General features: G+C 37.8%; 1 protein-coding gene across 6 annotated transcripts in view; it reads right to left on the minus strand.

The window, feature by feature from the left end:
- Positions 1-25,559, minus strand: part of ARHGEF10L (Rho guanine nucleotide exchange factor 10 like) — a 3,087,848-nt gene that overhangs the window by 294,388 nt on the left and 2,767,901 nt on the right. For 5 of the 6 annotated variants that reach the window (XM_044061816.1, XM_044061815.1, XM_044061819.1 and 2 more), the window contains one exon: positions 7,171-7,305. The exons of the other annotated variant lie outside the window; for it this stretch is intronic. In XM_044061816.1, coding sequence (XP_043917751.1) covers positions 7,171-7,305 — 135 coding nt within the window. The remainder of the gene's footprint in view (positions 1-7,170; positions 7,306-25,559) is intronic. 6 annotated transcript variants of the gene reach the window in all.

A 25,559-nucleotide genomic window follows, 5' to 3' on the forward strand; every position in this document is an offset into this window, starting at 1 on the left:
GAGCTGAAGGTAAAGAATCTGGGTTAAGGCTGGCCTCGGAATACACATCATCTAGTATGTCTAAGACAGGAGGGATCGCCAGAGGCCTGTGCTGAGGGAGCAATAGGAAATCCCTGAGCCTTTTCTTGGAGTCTGAGTAATCTTGGCCTTCCCAGTGGAAGTGTTCCCTCAAGGTATGCAAGGTTTCCCCGAAAGAATAGTCCTCAGGGGGGAGACAGAGGGAATGGACTCCTCTGCATCAGAATCTTCAAAAGGGGATTATGAATGTTCCTGGTCTTCAGAATGTTCTGAAGTAATGGAGGCCTGGTCCGAAGAAGGGTATTCTTCCTCCACTCTGGGCCTTTTGTCCGAGGGGGGTTGAGAACCCCTGATAAGAGTAATCAAATCCTCAGCCATTTTGAGCATCTGTTTTTTAGGCATGGGGCCTTGAGAGGGGCCCTGTGGAGCTTGTCTTTTAGTATGCATGGCTGCTTTAGATTTAGTGAAAGCCTTAATGGAAAAAGAAGAAGAAGGCCTGAAGACACCTTGAGAGGTGGCAGGCCTGTCTAAACTCTGAGTTTCCCCGCCAAGAGTGGTGTCGGTATCTGTAATCGGGGTGTGGGCCAAGGAGCCTGCGACCTCGGGCACAGAAGACACCGCTAAGGAAGTGTCATCGGTAGTCAGGGGCTGCGTAGGTGCCTCACTGAGAACCGGAGCACCTGTAGTCGGCTTTAGCGTGGACCTCGTATGTCGGTCCTTATCTTTGCATCTTTTACTCAAAACTGGAGTAGGAGAATCTGACGACATAATGTAATTAAACTTTTTGCCAAAATAGTGTTGGGCGAACTCCGCCCGACGCTTAATAGTGCGTTTGTTGAATGTAACAAAAACGACAGGCCGAGACGTCGTGATCTGGGCCTAAGCAAGGAATGCAGAGGGAATGGAAATCCTTATGCGGTATTTGCTTCCCACATGAAATGCAATTATTAACTTTGTCTGACATCGGTCTGAGGCAAGAAAAGTTTCCCCAACGGGGTACTTAGCTTTCAAGAAGACTTCAGTTGAAAAATATTCGTAATCTCAGGAGCTGGCCGACCGGCACTTGCGAACTGCTTCTGCTTCGGGCAACACGCGGCAAGAAAGACTGAAGAAAATGGCATCGGCTGGTTCTTTTATAGCCCTGCCGCACTGACGTCAGGGAAGAAGCGACGACATCCGACGCCAGACCTAGACTTTGGAATTCGGCCGACCGAGGACCCACCTGACGGCAGGATAACCCATCTGTTATGACTGCAGCTGTATGCACGATGAACATCAGCAGTAACCAGAATTATGGTTTTGCAATGTGAGGTATTGCTAGATTCATTGTCATTGTTGGTTTTTTTTTTTTTTTTTTTGAGAAAGAAAAAGGGGGTGGCTTAGGAGAGAAAAGCATGGATTTTGGAACCATTAAAATAAAGACTTATGATGCTTAACTATTTTAAAGGAAACTACAGTTAATTTTTAAAAAGTCCATGTTATATTCATAAATTCTATTTTGAAAAGCCCTCTTTACTTTTCCAACAGAATATGCTGGACATTTTTGGCAGCACACTGCATAAACCACTCCCTTTATTCCACAGTTAAAATAACTCTTTAGGGAAATGAGCTGATGACTTTGTAAACCAATATTATCTCCTTGTCTATCTACACACTGTCTACACATGCTGCACTTAATTGTCCCCTTTGTTGCCCTTAAACACTTGTTTTCTTGGACCAAACTTTCTATATATTTTTTTTCTAATATTTATTCCTCTTTTATAAAGAAACTTGGGATGTTCATCAAACAGTAAATATTTGTCCCTAGTACACTTAAAAATGTTTCAGTTTTTACAAATAATCTTTTTAATCTGGCAACTATTGATAATATAGGTCATAGTCATTGCTCTAGTAAAATTGGGCATATCATTTTGTCCTAGTAATAGGTATAAATACCACTTTTCAGTAGTTTTTAAATTGGTTAATAAAAGTGGAATGGTTGATCGCTTATAACAGAAGTATTTCATCATGATGGGGATGAGACAGAGATGTTCCATCAGTCTGTTGGTCAGGTTATCAGAGAATCATCTGATTTCACTACATAGGAAACGTAGATTGCCCAGATTCAGTAGTAGCTCTGAATGAGAAACAGTGCCAACAGCTTGCTATTGTCAAGTTTTCAAAAGATGAATTCAGTGAGATCTAGAAGAGTGATGTTTATGCCGTGATTTTGAATAGAATCTAAGTTGGGACCTGGTACTGGAATCTGGAAGCAGCTCTGAAAGATGGTTATGCATATACTTTTCCATAAACAGACTGAAAAGAGAAAGTCATGAACATTCAGAATTTCCATTTAGCTGAAACACCTGATGTCCTTAAAGGGTAATTTGTATATATCCCATGTCACCTCTAATACAAGAGGTTTAAGGAATTACACAGTGGAAGGTCTAGCTTTGCTAGATTTTTCTTTTTGTGTTTTTTAACTGATTGTTTTTTCTGTGTGACCTTTTTGCTCATTGTTTTAGTTTGTTAGGATATTTTGCAGTCATCCTAAGGTTTATGTACATTAGTTGGGTATGACAAACCTGTGTTTCCAAATGTTAGCCAAACATTCCACTTATGCTGTGCTGATAATGCCATAAGATGGTAGAAGCATGTATGTCCACAACTAGTGGGGTTTGGCTTAATTGGCCTGAATTTGTCCATAAATAGACTGAAAAGAAAAAGTCATGGACATTCAGAATTACCATTTAGCTGAAGCACCTGACGTCCTTCAAGGGTAATTTGCATATATCCCATGTCACCTCTAATACAAGAGGTCTAAGAAATCACATAGTGGAAAGTCTAGCTTTGCTAGATTTTTTTTGTGTGTTTTTTAACGGATTGTTTTTCCTACTCATTGGTTTAAGAATTTGGATAGAGGAATAACAAGGTATGGGTGATAATTACTGAGCAATGATGACAGTTTGCCTTTGCGAAGAGAAACTATAAGTGATTGCGCCCAACAGCTTGAAACTTCACCTTCCTTTATTAACCTGTGTATCAGACGGATTATTGCATATATATTAGACTGAGATGTTAGGATGTCTAGAGCAGATGAGCTCAGTAATGGATTTTTAAATAACTTGAGTCTTGCTGGTACATATTGTTTGAAGAAGTGTTAAAAGTATAAAGTGGGGACTGCATAAGTAGCAGGGGTGCTGTAATTTTGAAATGAGGTCCTGATAGTGATATACAAAGATGGCACAAGTAGCAGGGGTGCAGAAATGACTTTGAAATGAGGTCTTGACAGTGATACACAAAACTTTCAGGAAGAGAAGCATCACTAAGATGATGGAATGGGTTGTACTTACAACCAGGCTGGAGATGATCAGCATTTTCTCAAAACGTTTTAAGATTTTTAAGTGTTTTTGTTATTTGGAAAAACAGTCTGATTGCTTACTGGAGAAAAAGACTTTTTACATTATATTCTTGAATATTGTAAGGTTAGTTTTTGGTTTTAATGATATTTTCCACAGATGATCCCAACGTGCTGAAATCTTTCTTTTTAGTACTTCAAATGATCTAAGATGTAGAAAGGGCTTGAATGAGTGATTCAGACTTGTTCAATATTGTTAAATATACCAGTTGAATTATACTGCCGCAGCACTTATGGGAAGTTTAAGTGCAGAAAACTGATTTGCGCTTACTGCAAGACTTAACAAAATAACAGCAACATTTCTTATTCTGTGTGTATCTCTTGTATAATGTGTATTTTCACTAGAAAAAAGATGGGAAAAGTTGGAATATGACCACTTATGCCATCAACAAGTACAAAGATTTAAGATTTTGTGTGTGATTCATAGAGATTAGACCAGCATTGCCACTCACTGTGCAAACATAAGCTCAGTTGTGCTGCTGAAGAAAAATGAGACTTAGAGTAACACACATTCCCCTGTAGCAATACATCTAATTCAAAGTAAAAATGCACATATATGGGGGCACTCATATGGGTGGTTTGAACAACTATCAACTTATACCTGCATGTAGTAGAAGTACTTAGCAGAGCCCACAAAGTTAAACATTACCAGCCATGCACAGAGACAGACAGATAGACTCTCATATACACACACACACACACACACACACGCACATCATGCAGACATACATATGTACATCCACGCACCTATGCACTCACATGCCAGCACACTCACACACATTCACACACACACACACACACACACACACACACACACACACACACACACACACACACACACACACATATCAGACAGGAGGCTAATCAGAGGACAACCTCCCACAGAACATGGATCTGCTCTAAGTAGCCACACACTGATACACAGTCTTACGCTTAAGAGACTTTCTGGCACTCATGCATACATAACAACATGCAGAAATTGGCTCACAGGAAGATGGATACATAGTTCCATAGCCTGTCATACCCTTACAGTTCACTGAAATCCTTAGGGCAGTAGGTCTGAGTGAGGTGCAGCTACTCCACCTCACCCTACTCATAGTCTGTTCAATGGAAATGTATAGGTGTAGATGGCTAATGCATAGCTCTTAGCATTCCATCTTGAAAATGTGGAACACTAACTCTGGTAATGTAGAACAAATGGACAGAATGTGGAACACTACCTCTGGTAGTGTGGAACAAATAGGCAAAATGTGGAACTCTACCTCAGATACTGGGGAACAAATGGACAGAACCTGGAACACTACCTATGATAATATGGAACAAATGGGGAAAATGTGGAACACTACCTCTGATAATAAAGAACAAATGGGTAAAGTGCAGAACACTTACTAACAGCATACTACAACTTCAATTAGGAAGCTTGGAGGATGGACAAAATCTGTTACTTTATATTTAGAAAAAAAGTTTTTGTGATGAATTAATATGATTCTGCATTATTTACCATGGATATCAGTTAAGACATTATTAACAATGAATGTGTGACAGACCCTTACTATGCAGAATTGTGAGGAACACAGGCTTTTTAAGACTAAAAATGAGAAACTTCCTCATAATGGGTACGAGTTAAAGTGACATGTACACTTACACATTTTGAGTACTGCTATTCATGGAAGGTGCTCAGTACAGATATCTATGAATTTCTGTACTGGACAATGCTCCTACAGAACAGTGCACTGAGATGCTAATAAAGTCCATCAGCATATGTTAAATGTCTCCCCACCATGTTTACAAGTGGCACTGAATCTTGTACTGCGCAGAGGAAATGGCTGCACTTTGGGACAGCATGATGTTCTAGGAATCAGAACAAACTTGCGTAGCATATAAGGCAAGCTTTGGGGATTTGCATACTAGGCTACGTGATTATGAATTCTAGTCTATGTTTTTAGGGAAGACAACAAGAGACTAGAAAAGTATGCCCTCTTCCCCAGGTTGTTTGGTACATGTGGTAGGACATGAAGTGATAAAACTATGCACAGGAATGCCTGGAAGCATCAATGGATAGCTTCTCTCAATTTTGAAATAATCTAACATTATATTATAGTCTCAAAATGAATGTAACAATAGATCCACTGTAGTGTCTTCACTGCTGAAGTTACATTGTTGGCAGTTGGAATGGACAGTCAAACAAGGGACAAGAGTTTGTCTTCACTAATTCAGATACTGACCAGGCCTGATTCACAGTGTACTGATGTAGGAGTCTGGTTATGAGGAAGAGAGCAGTTTACATCGTTCTTTTAGAGAACGTCATTTCCTCCTCTTTCTTTGCAAAGCCTGTCTTGCTTGAAGGTAGACTAATCCACAAAGGCGATGCTATTACCTACATTACTTTATTTAAGTATGTTTCTGTAACTGAGATGACATCTGTCTGATAAATGTCTCAGCAGCTATCTATAACATATAAAAAGTTAAGACTGAACATGTGATCCTAACCAGAATATTATGTATTCAAGGCAATAATGTGAAAACTTTACTTCGAGAGCAGAGTAAAGCAAAACCCGAGTGGTCAATCTTGGCATCCATAACAATGACAAATACCAAGTTGTTTGATATCAAAGAAACCTAGTCATGATGTTTTCTAGTGCCTGGAGTTTTATCTGCTGCATGCATTACCAGTTATAGAAAAACAAATGTAGGAGTAAGAGTTTTGTGGCTTTTAATGCTAAAAAAATACTTAGCTATACCAGTCAGGCAGTGCAAAGAAACCAAGTACCCCTGTTAGACAATTCACTCTGCCACAGGTTCTTGTGTGTGTGCGTGCGTGTGTGTGTGTGTGTGTGTGTGTGTGTGTGTGTGTGTGTGTGTGTGTGTGTGTGTGTGTGTGTGTGTGTGTGTAAAACAGCACAATGTATAACTGCTTTTAAAGCAGTGTCAATGCTTCTGAAGTGGCTATGTGCTAACATGGTACTTGGACAGCATATTTTTACCAAATGTTGCTTAACAAAATCTTGTTATGTACATTAATTGCATCAGAAAGGTGCTCAACTATGTTGTCTTTTTTCCTGAATTCTGAACATAATCATGGTCCTCCATGCACAATTGTATTAATTACAGATGAAGTTATAAAATACAAAGCGTTGTGTAAACAAATAGGAACCTGAAACTATTTAGTGTGCAACAAAGACTTAAATGTAAATTGTAAATTATCAGGCATCAGTGCATCATTAACAATTAATGACAGAGGCCTATTGTATGAAAACAGTATTAAACCATGGCTTTAGGTTTTTCTTGGTAAATGTGTGTGGGTGTGCACAGTAACACAATCACCTCATAGCAGAAGGTTCTGCAGTTCAATTCTCAGCTGGAAGGCCTTCTCTGCAGAGTCTGCATGTCCATCCTGTGTTCATATGAGCTTTCTCTGAGTGCTGAGATTTCCTCCCACCTTCCAAAAACATGCAGTAGGTGGACTGATGAAAATGAGCTGCTCCTAGTGTGAGAGTGTGTGTGTGTGTGTGTGTGTGTGTGTGTGTGTGTGTGTGTGTGTGTGTGTGTGTGTGTGTGTGTGTGTGTCTGCGTGTGTGTGTCTGCGTGTGTCTGTTTGTTGGTACGTGTGTGTCTGTTTATTAGTGGGGTCATTTCCACTGATGTAAATGTTAGAAAACACTCAGTTTTACGCAATATAACTGAGGAAGCTGATTTTATATCAGTGAAACCAGTTTTATTTTCTGTAACATTCAGTAAACTTTTGCAAAATATACCTTTGTCTGTTTGATGCTGGTTTGTTTGGTTTTGTGATAAGCCCTGTCAGAAAACAGGATGCTTCTGGTGTCACAGAGTAGAACATTTGGAGATAGGTTCACAATATCCTTATTAGCTGCATCAGCAAAACACAACTAGAAAAATAAGGATTAAAAAAATATCAAAATAGTATTAAATGTAAAATATGGTACTATTTATTGGCTGCTTCTATGAAATGTATACTGTTAACTTCAAAAGGTTCAGCATGTCAGGTTGTTTTGTTTCTTCTTAGAAATGAGCAGTGAGTTAATTTCAGAATTAATGCTGCCACTGTAATAATGTTTTCATCTTAATGTCTCCACTGGCATGCTACTACTATGGGATATAATTTCAGTTTGCTGTCAGGAAGCTATGTAGTCAAATTACCAAGCCACAAAATAACAAGAACCCTAAACTTCAGGAAAGTATTTTTCAGGTGAATTTAAAAGAAGTTCAAGAGCAGCAGCAACTTAACAAACATCTGGAATGGGCAAATGAGGGAAAGCAGGAAAAAGAAATACGTGTACTTCTCGTAAAGTGGCTGCAATCAAAAAGTAAGTAGCAGGATGATATCCTTCTCTAAAGATAACCTACCAAATGTATTTATTTAACATCTGTTTACCGGGAAAATCCAACTTGGAACAATGCCAATTTTCAGCGGAAGCCCAGGGAGAAATAGTTCAGATGCATGTCTTTGTAACATGGGAGGAAACCAGAGTACCTGGAGAAAACCTACACAAACACAGGGAGGAAATGCAGACTCCGCACAGAAGGCACTCCAGCCAAGAATTGAACCGGAGAACCTTTTACTTTCGCTGCCCCATCCAAATCACAATGCATTATATAGTGGCATACCTCTCAACTGTCAATATTTTTGCAGAATATCCAGATTTTTGGCTCATATTTCTGTCTGTTCCTCATAATATTTCTAGTTTTCTGGCAAATCACTTGGATGATGTGAGGATTGAGTCACTAAATAATGACATACATTTGAGTTTCAGACTTTAAATCCTTCAGAAAATGTATGTTAACACAAACCCTGTTACTCTAGCAACGTTCTAAGTATATAAAAGCAATGTTTAAAATATGCCCCTATTTTGGGGCTTTTGTCCCTCCATTTTGTAGGGCTTTGTCTGGATTTCTTGCAACAAGAAGTTGAGAGGTATGCACAGTGATATAGATTTGCATTCCCCTGCATGCCATGTCTGAACCCAGCTTTGCTTTAGAATTTTTCAACAGAAAACTGACCACAATTTAGGATATACTGTACCCCCCCCCCCCTTACAAAAACATGGCTTAGATCACAGTGTTGCCCAAGGCCTTTGGTGGATAGTAAAAACAAAATTAAAGCCAGAGATTCAGCCTGGAAGAACTGGAAAGCTACCCCCAACAATACAGATCTATACCAAATTTTTCTGAGTTTAAGGAAATAAACAAGAACTGTAAAAAATATTGCAAAAGCCCTGTCCCTTAGACAGAAACAGGAAGCAAACTGGTCTACAGCCAGTCAGTTTTGTAAAGAAATAGAATGTTTAACAGGGACATTAAATGACTCATCAGCTACCAAGAATGAGCCTTTGACATTGAATCATTAAACCTTTGCTAATGAATTATGCTCGCTTTTTGCAAGCAGTCCACCATAACTGACATAATTAAAGCCTCTCCAATAATTTACTCCCCCAGCTATACCTCTCAACTGTATGGATTTTTGCAGAATATCCAGATTTTTTACATATTTTTGATCCGTTCTGTGACGATTGGGGAGAGATGGGCGTAGACTGCCGGCCTAGCCAAACAGAATTTGATGCATAATTCTGGCATTTGTAAATAAATGTAAAATACAGGCATGTTTTTTTTAAATGTAAAAGAATATTGTGAAATGTGGAACTGCAAAATATGTGACAACACTGCACTCTACTGGCCCAGTGAAGCATGTTGTACCCTTTCATGTTAGAATTCGGCTCCAGGGTGGCTGGATGAAGATTTCATGCCCATTGTTTTAAGGCTAAAGTTTATGACCAGAATTTAGATGTGGAATGTGTTTTATTGCTCTGGTTTCTGCTAAAATGTATATGTGAAATGCCTTGTATTGTTGTAAGTTTCTGAGGAGGTGTTAGATTGCTAAATAATGCAGTGTATGGCCTGAGAACTCAGACCAGGTGTTAAGATGATACAATATGAATACTGGGAAAACCTAAGTGTCAATAATGATGTAATTGTGGGAGGGCTTTAGAGACATGTTTGTTAGTAATGTTTAAATATTATTTCTTACAGGAGACTAAAAACAATTTTGATCTTGATATCCAACTTACCAGAACTCTGCTTATGCTTACATGTAAGTTTCTAGCACTGCAATTTCTTGAAGGAAAAGTTAAAGCTAGTAAAGATTAAATAGGTATTTTTCCTTGAAATCAGACCTGTCCTACTGTATTATTTTAATTTTCTGTGTGATCTCTGAACTCTTAGATATCTCTGTGGTGTAGTAGTTTTGTCTTGTGTTTTAATTATTTATTATTAAATATTTTTAAAACCTTCTACCTGTGGCTGGTTGTGTAGAGATAAGCTCTAGAGTACATTGCATATATATATAGAGTTTATTGTAATAGGCCACTCTGATAAGCCTTAGACTGTATAGTCACATTACCATTGGATAATAATATTGCACAGTAATAATTGGACACCCTTTTAAGGGCCTTTTAGTAGCTGATATTATTAACTGGGTGGTGGCAGTAATTACTACAGTATAGTCGGGGTAAAGGGTCACAAGTGGAGAATCTGTGTCAGCCTTTCCCAGGAGAGTCTGTGAAGTTACATAAATACTTATCTCAAAGTGCGCATGTGTTGTGTCAGCTACTTGGCAGGGACACAAAGCACTGGTTGGACAGAGAGGGTACTGGAGGTTCTAGCTTGTCCAGTTAAGCTGAGACCTGGACCCTATAGCTGTGCCAGTGGGGAGTCTTACTGGGGACCTGGTAAGCAAGGGAGCAGCCAGCCCCAGACTGACTGTGATCTCCATGTGCACTTAAGGGAAATTGTACTTTACTGTGTGTATTAGTTATCCTTTTCTCTTCTAAGAGACAACCTCCCTGGTGTTAGTGGTAAGGATTGAGGCTCCTTGATTGCTGGGCCAGGGCACGGTTGTCACATGTTCCTCATAAAATTTGTGATTTTCTGGCAAATCACTGGGATGATCTTTGGACTAAAGTCACTAAATAATGATACATATTTGTGTTTCAGACTTCATACCCTTCAGAAAATGCATGCTAACACAAATCCTGTTATTCTAGCAACGTTCTAAGTTTATGAGAGCAATATTTAAAACCTGTCCCTATTTTTGGGCCTTTGTCCTACCATTTTATCAGGCTTTGTCCAGATTTTTAGCACTAAGAGGTTGAGAGGAATGTCCCACACCAACAGGAACAAGAACCTTCACCCCCTGACCTATACAGTCTAGCATCTTATGCAGCAACATATTACTTCCCTGAAGTTTCTATAAAACAATCAAGTCCCTACTTCTCAAACTCAACAATTCAGGATCTAAATCCAGCAGTCTTAATCTCACCTTCCTAAGGCTTTCAGTTGAAAAAAAAAATTGCTAAACCCCTTACTCATATCTTTAACTTCTCTTTCTGTCCACCTCAGGGCATTGTTCCACCAGCATTCAAGCATGCAGTTATGATCCCTCTGCCTGATGTCACTTCTCCTAATGAGTTGAAGGGTTATAGACTTATTTCTACCCTGCGCCTTGTTATCAAAATATTTGAGAAACGTTTATACAACCAACTACTTAAGCACATTAACAGCTATTGTCTGTTATGCGATGCACAGTATGGCATTCACAATACCCTCAGCACCTTTTTACTGCCCTGGTAATGGTCACTGATACCATTTACTGCAATCTGAAGGACTTATTACTGCAGGTCTCTTTATTGACATGACAAGGGCTTTTGAAATGGTCAGCCATATGTTTCTTCTCAACAAACTCAAAAGACTCAACTTTAGAAACAACATTATCAGTTGGTTTCACTGCTATCTAAAAGAGAGAACCTTCCAAGTTCATAGTACTGTCTTATCATTTACTGCTAATAAAATTAATATAGATGCATTATAAGGCTGTGTGCTAGGTCCTATTCTCTTCTCTCTCTCTCTTTGTTAATGATCTCCCCCTAAACTTACCAAATCTTATATTAATAATGTATGTAGATGGTATGCTGCCCCTACAACCCAGTACTGGCCACTCTGACCTGAAACCAAGTCAAGGATAATTTCATTCAGTTATGCACCTGGTCCACTACTAACAATTAACCCCTTGATCTTTGCCTCAGCCAAGAAATTGCCCACAATTTCTCTTGTTCTCTGACTGGATCTTAATGGGAACAGAATACCTAATGTCACAGACAAAGGTACCTAGGCCTAATACTGAATCCTACCCTTTCCTTTACCCCCCCCCACACTTTGTAACAAATAAAGCCCTTGCTTATTTAAAACTGTTCCTAGATCAGTCACCTTTTACCTGCTGTTCACAGGGACTAGATCAGTCACCTTTTACCTGCTGTTCACAGGGCTACTGCTAAAAATATTTTAAAACTCAAACTTGAATGTGGCCTTCAGCCCACAATACTCACTGAATACAGACGGCTGAGAATAAAATCTGCAGACTCAGTTTTTTTTGTAGACCTCCAGATGCACCATTGCAATATGGTAAAAAAATCCAAATGTCTTTCAGTGCCTAATAGGGACAAGTACTCTAATTTATAAGGTTCTAATCACAAACACTGCCCTCTTTAAGATTGAAACTACCTTTACAAGAAAACCCTTATGTACTCAGAAGTACACAGAACAACAGTTTCACTCACTTTATCCCTAGTAAACCCTCCATTTAAAACTGCTATAGTTGAGACAGCCTTCTCTACACTGGGACCTGATACCTGGAACTACTTGCCTACAGGCATCAACATTTCCAGAAACCATTAAAAGTTTCAAAGATGGATTTAAAGACTATTTCTTTACTGAATCTACCTGAAACTGCTACTGTGACAATGGTTAGGTAACTTATCATTCCACTTCACAAATACTAGAACCTTAAGCCTCTTAAAGTGGCATATTATACATAAATATTTCACATGTATTTAGGTAGGAGTTTATGTATTACATGTATGATTGCACTGTATTTTATGCACATCTCAGGATGCATTTTGTATATGCCTTTTTTCAATGTACTTTCACTGGATCTTTTAATTTACTCTGCCTTATTAAGCTCTAAATTTTGCTGTCTACTTAATTTGTATATAATATTGTTAATTGAAAGACTGTGGTGTATTTTCTGATCTTTCTTCTCAGACTGTGTCCGAAAAGGGTCAACAGACCACTCCACTTGCCCAGTGAACAAGTAGAAAATAAATACATAAATAAATTAATAAAAATGACAGAGAATCAGATGGATGTGATTAAGAATTCTGTAAGCTAATACTGAAGGTCAGCAGGAAGATAAAAAGTAAAGAAATAAAAAGTGGACAAAAAGGAAGCTTAACCTACACAGTTATGAAGGAGAAAAAAACATGCTTAGGCCTTTAACAAGTGGCATTGTAGAGAAATATTTCCTGTATATTTTTTTCTGAAGAAAAATGTTAAATTTTCTTATTCAGTGGAGATTATCTGCTGTCTCTGTATTTACTGAAGTTAGAGACAAAGCAATATGTTTTCTGCTGTGCATTTATAGACAAGACATGCATTAGCTGTTTAATTAGGCATACTATAAAAGTGCATTGATGCCTAGGGGGGATTAATAAATCAAGATAAGACTTGATGTGCTTGAATCTTGTTTTTCTTACCCATAAAGACACTACTCAGTGTGCTTCTCTTGAAATGTTATGCCTTTAAAAATGTCTTTGATAAGTTCTAGTAGATTTCTGCCCAGGCAGATCTGTAAGATGTCTCCTTCCCATCTTCTCACATGCTATATCCCCATACACTGACACTAAGGACACTGCTTGCTTAGTAAACATATTACCAGTATTTTAGACTGGCTGGCTGGGTGCAAAGCAGGACCATATATCAAACACTTTTTTGAAATTACTGTTAGTGCTAATAAAGAAGGCTACAGATTTTAGTTGGAATAAGACATTTTCTGTGTGGAGTCTGCATGTCCTCCCTGTGGTCATGTGGGTTTCCTCTGGGTGCTCCAGTTTCCTCCCACATCCCAAAGACATGCTGTAGATGGATTGGACACTCTAAATTGGTCCTAGGTGTGAGTGCGGGCATGTGTGTGCCTTCTGTGGAAGGTTGGGCACCAGGCTGGCAACTCGAGACTGTAAAACTCCACTACCAATCATGAGCAGACAGGTGATCCATGGTGGCGACCCCTAACCGGGAAAAGCCGAAAGAAGAAGAAGAAGACATTTTTAAGATGCGCTCATTACATGCCTATAGTTCAGTACAAAATGTGGAGACGGCATGATAACTACCTAAAATACGGAGTACCTTATGCAGAACTTGCAACTTGCTGCAGTTGAGAAGCAGATTGCCTAATAGATAAGAACATTTTTTTTTTGGTTTAAATTTAGAACTGTTTTATGGTTACATGTTAAAAGTCGCCTATTACATCCGAAAATGGTCCATTACCAAAGCACCAGCTCTGTAGGTTTTTTAAAAAAGGCTCTCTAGCAGAAGGGGAAAATGTAGCTGTAAATTACAGTTCCCTATTACGCTGTTGCAGACACAGGTTGTACAATGCATCTTTGTCGAACAGTAAAGCATGAAAAGGCAAAATAGCGAAGCGGCTGTTTAGCAAATTCTTTCCCTGGAAAAGAATTAGTTTGGCCAATTTCATTACTTTGCCTTTTCGGCGCTGCAGTGAGATCTCAGAGTTGGTATATTTAAGTAGGGGGGTATGGGGGGGGCGAAGCCTCCCACATTAAGTAATGTTTTACTGTTGTTTTTTTTTTTTTTGGTTTGTTTTTGTTTTTTTTTTGTTTAGGAACAGCGATTGTTTTCCATTGGAAAAAAATTGCTGTTCTGAAGTTTCAACGTTATAAGCTTTCGCTTACATGGGGTCGATTATCTGTCATTCGCTCTTCTGAGCATGCGATATAATAATATAGACCCGTGAATTACTTAGCACTTAAAAAAGGTCTGAATCACCAAAGAGTCGGTAGGTTTATGCCACAAGTGCGAGTAAAAGAAAAAATGCTAACAGATGTTTTTCTATGTAGTCTTTTCATGGGCAAAATATCGTAAAATGTGACTCCCATTCTGACACAAGTTCCAAATTCCAAAGTCAACATTATCAGGGTTCTAAAGCACAGCCAGTGTGTTATGCAGTGAGGAAGCTGAATAACAAAGGAATGTTACACAAGGGTAGAAACAGGTAAGTCACTCTCTAGGGATAAATTTGTAGGAAAAGACACTCTGGGAAGAAGAGTAAGAGATTAACTTCATGGGATGAAGTATGATCAGATTAGCACAATCTGATAATCTGATGAACCACAACACTAACTAAAGAGCAAGCAGCAGCCACTCACCTCAGTACAGCTTTAACCATGAGATGCAAAGGTATTGAAATGTCGGCACTTAAAATGTAGAGTGCTGACAAGCTGGAAAAAAAGATCAAACACACAGGAAAACAGCAAATTTTAAAAATAGCTCTTCTCTTTAAACTTCCTTTTGAAGGGGTGCAAGACCACCCCATGCAAATAAATCCCCTCTCCCACACTTACCAATTCCATGATGGCCATACCTGAGAGAAAAAGGAATATTCTGAGAAATGGCATCTTGGACTTAGTATATGTAAGTCCATTATTTCAGCCATTTAATGTCTGTACTTTAGGATTCACTCTAGCAGTTACAACATTTCAAATGTTTACCCTTTGATAGGCAAGCTGTTTGACTTGCTATAGAAACAAAGCCAGCTATGTGAGTTGAGTTGACAAGGAGGTGCCATTGCATTTACTGCCATTTACTGAATAGGTATATTCCAGTGTGTCAATTTCCAGGGGAGGATACTCAGAGTGTCACTTATGGGAATAAGAAGAAATTTGCCATGGACTCCGAGGAACTGCTTTTGCTAACAAGAGGAGAACAGTGCAATAGAGACTACATTTTTGAGTGAATAGTAATTTCAAATTGAGTTATGAAGGTTAAACATAATACTTGTCTGGTTATCTTATTTTCTTAGTATCTATAGAAAGATGGAGAAGAAATGGCCATAATCTCCCTTAATTTTGATCTGCTGTATTCAGATGTTCATTTGGAAAAAAAAAAAACTTGATGAAGCAACAGTAGGGGTTGTACCTAAAAATGAAGATATATAGGAGACTGACGGGAATGTCTAAGGGTAATTGGAGGGAGCTAATGAAGGCAGCATGGGGAACAAGGAACTATGAACATGATGGGGCTCTAGAAATTTGGGCATTAGAAAAGGTCATGCACTGAGTTAGATGGGGGAAGATGTTGAAGCTGATTTGGAAATCAATATCAAAGATTAGGAAGGAAACAAAATGAGATCTTAAGTACTGACAATGGAAACATAGTTTGTAAAGCTGTTTCCAGGCTAAAGTCAATGGTAATCTACACTCTAGGGAAGGGTAGGAGAATAGAAACTGATGAGCTTTGATGTCTGTTCTCTGGAGAAATGTGATAAGAACAAGGGAGAGAGTAGGCATACAATCTGTTATACAACCAGATTTTTGTTAAAACACCGCTTAGTAAAACGTAAAAAAAGTGCATTAATATTAGTACAGATCACTCTTCTAATGTTAGTTTTAAGTTATCTGAACTATTGGAACTTGTATGCATGTTATAAACAGCTCTGTAAGACTGCTTTAAGTTTAGGCCCATTGAAAACATAAATCATAATGATGCTTCAATGATAAAATGGAACTCTGGTTAAGTGGCTTGGTGCTGTAAGCGTATACAGAAGTGGTTATGGAAGAGTCTGCTGGGTGGGAATAAGAGGGAACCTTGAGAATGAAATTACTGCTAATTGGCAAATCTGCTAACTACTTGCAAATTTTTTGTACAGAAAAGGTTACACTGTGTTATACAGGGCAACCAAATCATAGAGCATTTCCATTGCCAGGTATTGAATGCATTTTGAGATTATACACATAGGCAACAAATATTAAAGTTCTATTAAATACAATACTGACTGTACAGAAAAACATTTTAAGAATTGCCAAATGGTCACAGTAAAACACAAGGAAAATACGTGCATGGAGACCTAGCAGGAAAAGCAAACTCACTCCATAATACAAAATCTCACAGTAAAGCATGTGATAAAGTCCTATGCAAACTAAGAAGTACTTGTCGAAACAGAAGTGACAGGGAATAGATACCATATACTTCATTTCATTAACATAAGACAAAAAATCTTCTGGAAGGTAATGGAACAAAACCAAAAAATATAAACTAGGTTTAACTGTGAGGAAAAACAAATTTTGAGGTCCCTGGTTAGAAATTATACTACAGATTGCAACACACAATAAATATAAGGCATGTGATCATATCATATTGATATGAGTGGCTCGGAGTAGTATATGAGTAAGGATCAGAGAGGAAGAGATAAAAGAAAACAAAAATGATACATTGCTGTATGTGTCAGTGGATGCTACTGTGGTAAAGTAATGGCAACAGTGAGATTATGTAAACTATGTTAAGGATTTTATTACTGTATGCAAAACAGGAAGTAAACACTGAGGTTTTCAGTCAAAGAAGAAAGTACTAGCTGGATCACAAAAGAAAGAACCTCAATTGATAGAAAATATATTTAATGGAAACAGACATGAATAATACTGAATTAATAACATTAGTAAGGAAATAATTCACAACTCATGTTCAGGAACAACAATTGCTTCAGACTGTGAAAAAAAAATACCACGGAAGAGAAGTACTAGACACTGTATGTGTTCCTTAAGAAATAACTGTTACTTCATGTCAAGTTTTACACCATTGATGTGCAGTGATCATGGGATTATAAAGGTTAATATGTTGCTAGAAAATTCTGCGAAAATGAAATCTAAACCAATGTACAGAAGATTAATTACAGATCATATGGAAGCAAAACAGTCAATATGTAAAACTAACTGGAGTCAATCGTTCATTGGAAAAACTACAGAAGAAATGTGGAAAATTTTGAAAGAGAAATAGTTTGAATGCAAAAAATCAAAAAATGTTTTCACATCAGCATCTAGGCATACAATATCAGGAGAATACATTGCCATAAGAACAAGATACTCGATTAAGGTGAGAGACAAAAATCTATGAAATGGAAAAGAGGTTCAACTACAACTTAGAAAACTGAAATAAACAAGCTGGACAAACAAATTAAGCATATTGTGAGACAAGATCAAGAACAATTCTAAGAAAATGTATACAAAGATATTGAGCATAACAGGAAAACATTTTATAGATACAAATAATGTGGAAGGGGTAAAGACATACAAACTGATAAACTATCTGTAGATTCTAAAACTTATTCTCAGACACAACAGATTACAGATACATTTAGAAAATCTTATACAAAACTGCTTGCCTCCACAAAGGGGGAATAAGTTGTCCTAGTGGCATCCAGGTAACCTCAGATACTCAAATCAAATTAAATTATATTGAAAAACAGCTATACAAACTGGATCCAAAGAAAGAACAGAGAGGAGACAGAATTAATAATAATGACCTGAGAACACTTCAGCAAGAACTTTCACTACCAGCATATTTATTATTTACTCGGTTTTACAAATATGGAGAGATTCCTGAAGATTGGAGAAATGCAGTTATTAAACCTGTCTTTAAGGGAAATGGGAGTAGGACAAACCCAGAGTCATACAGATTCTTAAGTCTACTTTTGTGTTGTGGAAAAACAATGATGAAAGTAATACTGGACAAATTATTGTCAGAAATGGAAAGGTTGAGACGTGAAAGCCGTGTGTCAGCATGCATATTTTGAAAATAGCTTTATTACCACTTATAACATGATGTACTATAACAATACAATAACAGCTATGAATGAAAAGTTGTGCTGTGATGTAACCTATATAGATTTAACTTCAACTTTTGGTAGGGTCTTACAAAAAACACATCAATAAATTAGAACAACTGGGTATTAATGTACTAGTGATAGTATGGATAGCTGCATGGCTTGCAAACAGGATATAGCAAGTATCATACATCAATTGGACATGTAAAATTCTTGGTTATAGTCAGGGTGCCCCTCAGGGCTCTGCCCTAGGCCCACACTTGTTTAGATTGTATCTTTCAGATCTATTTGATTCATCTGAGGTGTTCTACAGTCTGCATGTAGATTTGAAAATGGATAAACTGATTTCATGTGTTACAGATAGTGAAAACAAAATGAAAACTTCAGCAAAGCTAGAACTTCCACTGAGTGACCTCCCAAACCTCTTGTATCAGAGGTACATGGGATATATGCAAATGATCCTTATGAACATCAGGTGTTTTAGCTAATTGGCGATTCTGAATGCCCATGACTTGTTTCGTCATTTTAATGGACAATTTCAGGCCAATAAGGCTAAACCTTGGCTTTATTAATGGACAATTTCAGGCCAATAAAGCCAAACCTTGGCTTTATTGGTCTGAAATTATCCATTAAAATGACGAAACAAGTCATGGGCATTCAGAATCGCCAATTAGCTAAAACACATGATGTTCATAAGGATCATTTGCATATATCCCATGTGCCTCCGATACAAGAGGTTTGGGAGGTCACTCAGTGGAAGTTCTAGCTTTGCTGGAGTTTTCATTTTGTTTTTACTGATTGGTTTTTCAGTGACCTTCTCACTCATTGTTTTAATGTGTTACAGATTCTGAAAAATAACTTAACTAAATTGACCATTTGGGCACAGGAGAACAATATGCTTTTAAATAAATCAAATACAAACTAAGCATAAGAGATTTGGGAGACATACTGAAAGGTGAATATTTAATTCAGCACACAGTGATTGAAACTTTAGATTTGTTTAAACACCTGGGTGTATGGCAGTGGCGGCTGGTGACTTCAAATCAAAGGGGGGCTGCAGGAGACAGCTGAATGGGTGGGGTCAATGGGAGGGGTGTGGCCAACTAGAAAGGGGAGGGGCTATGCTCAAAACCACAAAAACTAATTTTAATTAAATACGCTGCCCTGGGTGGCAAGCCATCATTATGAGAGGCCAATCAAGACAAAAATAAGTGTAGAAGAATAAAAATATTTCAATGCATTGGCTGCATGACAGCTTACCTATTATCTAGATGGAAACAAAAGGTTGTGAGGCATGAAAAAATAAATTACTTTTTAAATACATTACTGGAATGGCAGTCAAAATCAAGTATAAGAAAAACCAGAAGCACTCAACTCAAACCACTTCTCCTTGCACTGCAGTTCTAATTATAATTTATATTCAGCTTTATTAAAGTACCAAGTAACATGCTGAAAGTAGAAATCTCTGTGATGCCCCCACTTGTAAAAATGTTTCTTATCCAAAAAGACCTGCTGCCTGACAACAATCTACTTGTTTCATGGGGAAAACATGATCAAAGTAAAAAATGAAAAGCAAAAAAGAAACAAGCTCAAGATACATTGCTTAAAGGATTACTGTACAGGTTATGGACCACACATGATTGGCATTCTGTTTAATTTATGGGTAAAGTCTGTAGAGATGACTGGAAGTCTCCAACAAGTGTAATGAGCTTTTTAAAATAATGGAATCCTGTCCTTTAATACCCAAGGCATTATCTAGTCAAGTATTCTCTGCATGGCAACAACAGAAAGGCTTTCAATGGTGGCAATTCTTTAACAGTATGCTTATCAAAGCTTACTTGCATCTTACGATCTCAGACAAGCTTACCTTATGGTCATTAAAGCATTGCTACTTAAACACAAAGCAACAGGCACTTTGAGTAATAAGCATAAATCTGAGTAATATGACAGAAACCAGAACGTTCTGCAAAATCAAGGACAGATGAAAAGCCACTGTAGTACTTGTGTCTACATTGGATGGGGGGGGCACAGTGCACATTTACACTGCATAACTACTCCTTGCTTTGCTTGGACACATCCAGAGTCACTACATGGGGGAGTGGGGTGCAACAAGTATGTCACAATTTGAAATGTCTCTGGCTGACTGTGATGGCCCTGACACATTTGTCATACCTCTCAACCTCAGAGCAAGAAATCTGGACAAAGCAATACACAGAAGTGGGACAAAGGCCCAAAAATAAGGACAATTTTTAAATATTGCTCTAATAAACTTAGAAAGATAATAGAATAGGTCTTGCATTAGTATGAATTTTCTGAAGGGTATAAAATCTAAAACTCAAATGTCTGTCATTTTCTAACTTCAGTCTTTAGTGATTTGTCACTAATTTGCCAAAAAACACAATTTTATGAAATATTGACCAAAAATGTGATGCAAAAATATAAAATAGCCACACAATACAGCTGGGAACCTATCAAAGAAGGGACACTTTAATATTAGTACTGCTAACTTGATCAGCTGACAAAATAAAAGAATCTACATGGATTTCAAGTAATCTATAACTTTAATTATTACAGTTATTTCTTAATTGTAAACCCTCCATGTTTTCTTCCAAAACTGCTATTTTGCGGAGGGATTATTAGAGCAACATTTTGAGCCAAAATCGGGGACAGTTGAGAGGGTGGCTATGCCTAATTATATAAAATAATTTATTTGCATGTACCTCTCAACCTGTTAATGCAGTAAATCTGAACAAGGCCAAATATATTGGGGGAACATATAAACAGTACAAAAAATTGCTCTTGTATAAATTGAGACAGTTGATAGAACAACTCTTACTTTAACATGCATTTTTCTGAAGGTTATGAAGTCTGAAACTCAGTGTATCATTATTTAGTGACTTAATTCCTAAATGATTTGCCAGAAAACTACAAATTTTATGAAGAACAAACCAAAAATAAGAAGCAAAAATCTATTCATTCTTTGAAAGTCTGGACAGTTGGGAGGTATAGTTCAGCTGGGCCTGTCTGAGTTTGTTGCCCTTCCCCCCCTGACAAAATCATGGTTGAATGGAGCTTTTGCAGCTATTCCAATGAACCATTACTTGGCTATATCACTCAATTTACCATAAACACTAATGTGCATACTGCTTTACTTCTATGATAAGTTGGACTTCATTTAAAAGTTTTATTTTGTATTTTACAGCACAAACACTAACTCATCTGCTAAACAAAGAAATGCAGTCTCAAAATGAAAACTTAGCATTAAAACTTTTCTGCCCTTGAAACTCACATTCATTGAAACAGCATTGAAACCCACATTCAAAGAAAATACATTTTGCCAGTGGCAGATAAAGATTAATTTTGGGCTGTTTTCAAATCATAGGCCCCTTGCATATGAAACATACATGTGCTCTTTGATAACCTTCCTCATTGTACTAAATTATACTCCTTGTACAATACAGTACAGTTGTTACAGGGCATTTTAAATTTGTTTTGAACATTTTTCCAGTAAGCAATGAAACAAACCTCATGCACCCATAATGGCAAAACTGTCCAGTTCAGAACATTTATCATAAAAGTCTACTCAGACTTCCACAGTCCACCATTATTAGTAAATATGTACAGTTCTACAGTCCACCATTATTAGTAAATATGCACAATTCTACAGTCCATTATCAGTAAATATGCACAATTCTACAGTCCATTATCAGCAAATATGCACAATCTCTGAAGTAAAAGTCATCTAAATAATTCCACATTAAAGAAATCTGTAACTAATGAAGAGGTTGCTGCTAGCAAACACCTTTATATTTCATGGTTTTGTCGAAAAATAAAGTGTCTGTTGCCCCTCAGGAATAAATTGCCTATATTACATTAAAAAATGATAAGCTAGTAATATTGCAAGAGGAAATGGATGGCAAACTGATAACAGACTCATAAGTTAGTATCTTCACCAAGGAGAACATTCTCAGTACGGCAGCATCCACCCCTTGTGGGAGTAGAACCCACAGCCTTCTGCATCAAAAGCAAGTACACAACCTGTTGTGCTATTAACAAGGCAAACTAGCTTCCCTTAAGCAGCACTAAACTTCTGTTCCCCTGCAGCTCTCAGCTCCTTGTAAAATCTAGTCAATACTCAACTGCATCTCAACTTCGCAGCACAAGAAAACTGGAAAAAGCCAAAATGTACTGGGGGGGGGTCAAAAGCCCAAAAACCAGGGACACATTAAACATTGCTTGTATAATCATGGAAAGTTGCTAGAATAAAATGCTGTGTTACCACCATACATTTTACTGCCAAGGTCCCTGAGCAAAACAGTCAGAGCAACATACCACTATGCCAAATCAGCTGCTTTGTAATAGAGAGGAAGACTGAAACTTAAATGGCTATCATTTAGTGAATTCAGTTCTCACCATAGCTGTCAACCTCTTAGTACAAAACACCTGGACAAACCTAGTAATGAGGGAATACAGCCCTCAAACATATTCAGTGAATTCAGTTCTTGCCATACCTGTCAACCTTAGCACAAAAAACCTGGACGAAGCCAATAATGGGGGAATACGGTCCCAAAAATAGGGACAAATTTCAAATATTCATCTTATAAACTTAGAAAATTGCTAGAATAAAAGGTTGTGTTACGGTTGTGTTACTATGTATTTTCTGAAGAACATGAAGTCTGAAATTCAAATGCCTGTCAATTTTACTGCTGACAGAACAAAAACAATTTTCAGCAGAGACCCAGGGATTGATACTGCAGACACGTCTTTGTAAAATGACAGGGCTCCAGAGCAAATCCACAAACACAGGGAGAAGATGCAGACTCCACACAGAAGACACCCCAGCCAAGAATCAAACCAGAAAACCTATAGCGGTGAGGCAACAATACTACCACTGCACCATCAAATATGCAAGGGTTAAACATTCAGAAACCTGAAGTCTGAAATTCAAATGCCTGTCAATTTTATTTAACATTTGTTAATCAGGACAGTCTGACTTGGAACAAAAAAAAATTTTCAGCAGAGGCCCAGGAAGAAATAACGCAGACATGTCTTTGTAACATGGGAGGACACAAAAGCAAACCCACACAAACACAGGGAGAAAATACAGACCCCACAAAGAAGGTACCCCAGCCAAGAATCGAACCCAAGAATCCACAACTGTGAGGCAACAATGCTACCACTTCACCATCAAATATCAAGCATTGCAACATTTACAAACCACAGATATTATGAGGAACAGATCAGTTCAAATATGAGGCAAAAATCTGCAATTTTTTTACAAATGGTGGTGGGTAGGAAATTCAGGTCTTTAACACCTGCATACAAAGTACAGGGTTCAAGCCTGATGTATTCCCTACTACACACGCACACACCTGTAGGTCTATATTGACTACAAAAAAACAACTGTTGCAATCCCATTGGTGGATTGCTGTTGAAACTCTTGCCATTGCCTCTTTTTTATTCATGGATCTGATGGAAAATGCACTGAACATTTCTGTTTGAGTGCTTCTGATTTGTGGAGAGCAATAGGTGGAACTTGCTGTCAGTCTTTCTCTAAAAAAAGTATCTAAATGACCATCTTTAGAGGGAGTTTCTCTAGCTTGACCTCTAGAGATGTTGCAGTCACATCAGATTTGCTTGAACCATGGTTTTGATTTAAAGATTTTTGATAAATAAGAACACTCTTTTTCCACTACAATACCCCTCATTATCTCCATCGAGTTTCTTCACATCCTTTCCATTAATAGTCTGTCCCTTCTTACTGAGCACATCAATGTTAGTGTTATACTGATGAACAGACGCCTTAATTATTTTTCTGTATTTTATCAATTAGAGATTGAATATCTTTATTCAAGTTATAAAGCATTTTGCTTTGTTTCATTAGCAGCTCCTTTAGTTCAAAACTCTTTCTTTCAAATTAAACTACAGATCTAAACCATATTACGGACTTTTATTTAAAGAGCTTTTTCCACAGACCCTTTATCTAGGCATCAAAGTCCAAACAACAGCCAACAGTCTTGCCCAATTTAGTACCTTGGTCCACATAAAGACGAAACAGATCATCCAGTACTTCTACACATTTTTAAAGTTTACAAAATGAGCCTCCCTTGTTTGTGCTCATAGAAACAGCATGGGAACCAGGCAAACACCCATCAAAATGTTCAAATGAACCTGGTAGAGTAGCAAAAAGCACCGCATCCTCACCTCCTGTGTCAACAATTGAGACAATTCATCCAATGACTTCTCTTCAGAAGAGGTGAAACCAGGTTGCAGCGTTTACACAAAATTGTTCAAATTCTATAGTGGCAGACAGAGCTCATCAGGAATGTCAAACTTTAAAAGTAGCATAAAAAAAAAAACTCACTTCACTGCTCTTCTGTCTACAGAAATCGGATACATACATCCAGTTTTCTTTACTTACTTCTGAATGAAATTAATGAATCCTTTGCCTCTGCTCAGCTGCAGTTGGTAGGGTAGATTCATTGTTCACTGTCTGTCACAGAACTCCACTAGCCTCGGATGCCTCCTCCTGAGTGTTATCCTTGCTCTCTGTGTAATTTTTAAATAGTAGTCCAATGTGCCAAAAAACAAAAAAAAAATGTTTTCAAACTAAAAAAAAAACTGAAAAAAGGTCACAATGATAATCATGTCCAGTAGCTAGCCGAAAACTAACTGACTGATTCTCGCTCTTTTCCCAGCACATAAAGCCCAGGAAGAGAGCGACAACCAATCAGCAGCATTTGCCCAGCAAGCATGTCATGACGTGCCTGTGGACGTCGCAGTCCGAGCCCCTTCCATGTCTATGCGGTTTGTGTCTCAACCGCATAGACTTCTGGGGAGTTCTGGGCATCACAATGATGCCTTCTTTGCTCCTCCGGGCTGCAATGTAAACATTGCAGCAAGAATTTAAAAAAAAAAAAAAAAAACGCTGTTGCGATAGAAGCGCGCAATGCGCATGCGCGTAATTTCGATTTGCGGACTCGAAATTTAAAGTATAAAAAAACAGATTTCATTTTTTTTTTTTTTTTACATAAAAAAAAAATAAACTAAGTACTCAGCTATCTAGCTGAGGGGGCTGCAGTCCGGCAGCCTGATGCCATGAGCCGCCCCTGGTGTATGGGTAGATCCAGCTTTGAGTTTTTCTAATCATATCAATCAATTGTTTTATGATAGTTATAGAACTATAGGGTGTACAAAAATATTTATAAAGTCTAGGAAATCAGAAATGATGAAGTCATTGTTTGTTAGTCACACTAGACCCCCCCAAACTTGAGTATAAGAAAACAAGCATGAGTAAACTGGAAAAAGTACAGTGGAAATATACTAAGGGCATCCTTGGATATGAAAATAAAACTAAAATATCTGAACTTGTACAGTGTCTTGTATAGATATTTAAGAGAA

This window comes from Protopterus annectens, chromosome 2.part0 (genome assembly GCF_019279795.1).
Source record: "Protopterus annectens isolate FY-2018-M chromosome 2.part0, PAN1.0, whole genome shotgun sequence".
In the NCBI taxonomy this organism is placed as follows: Eukaryota; Metazoa; Chordata; order Ceratodontiformes; family Protopteridae; genus Protopterus; species Protopterus annectens.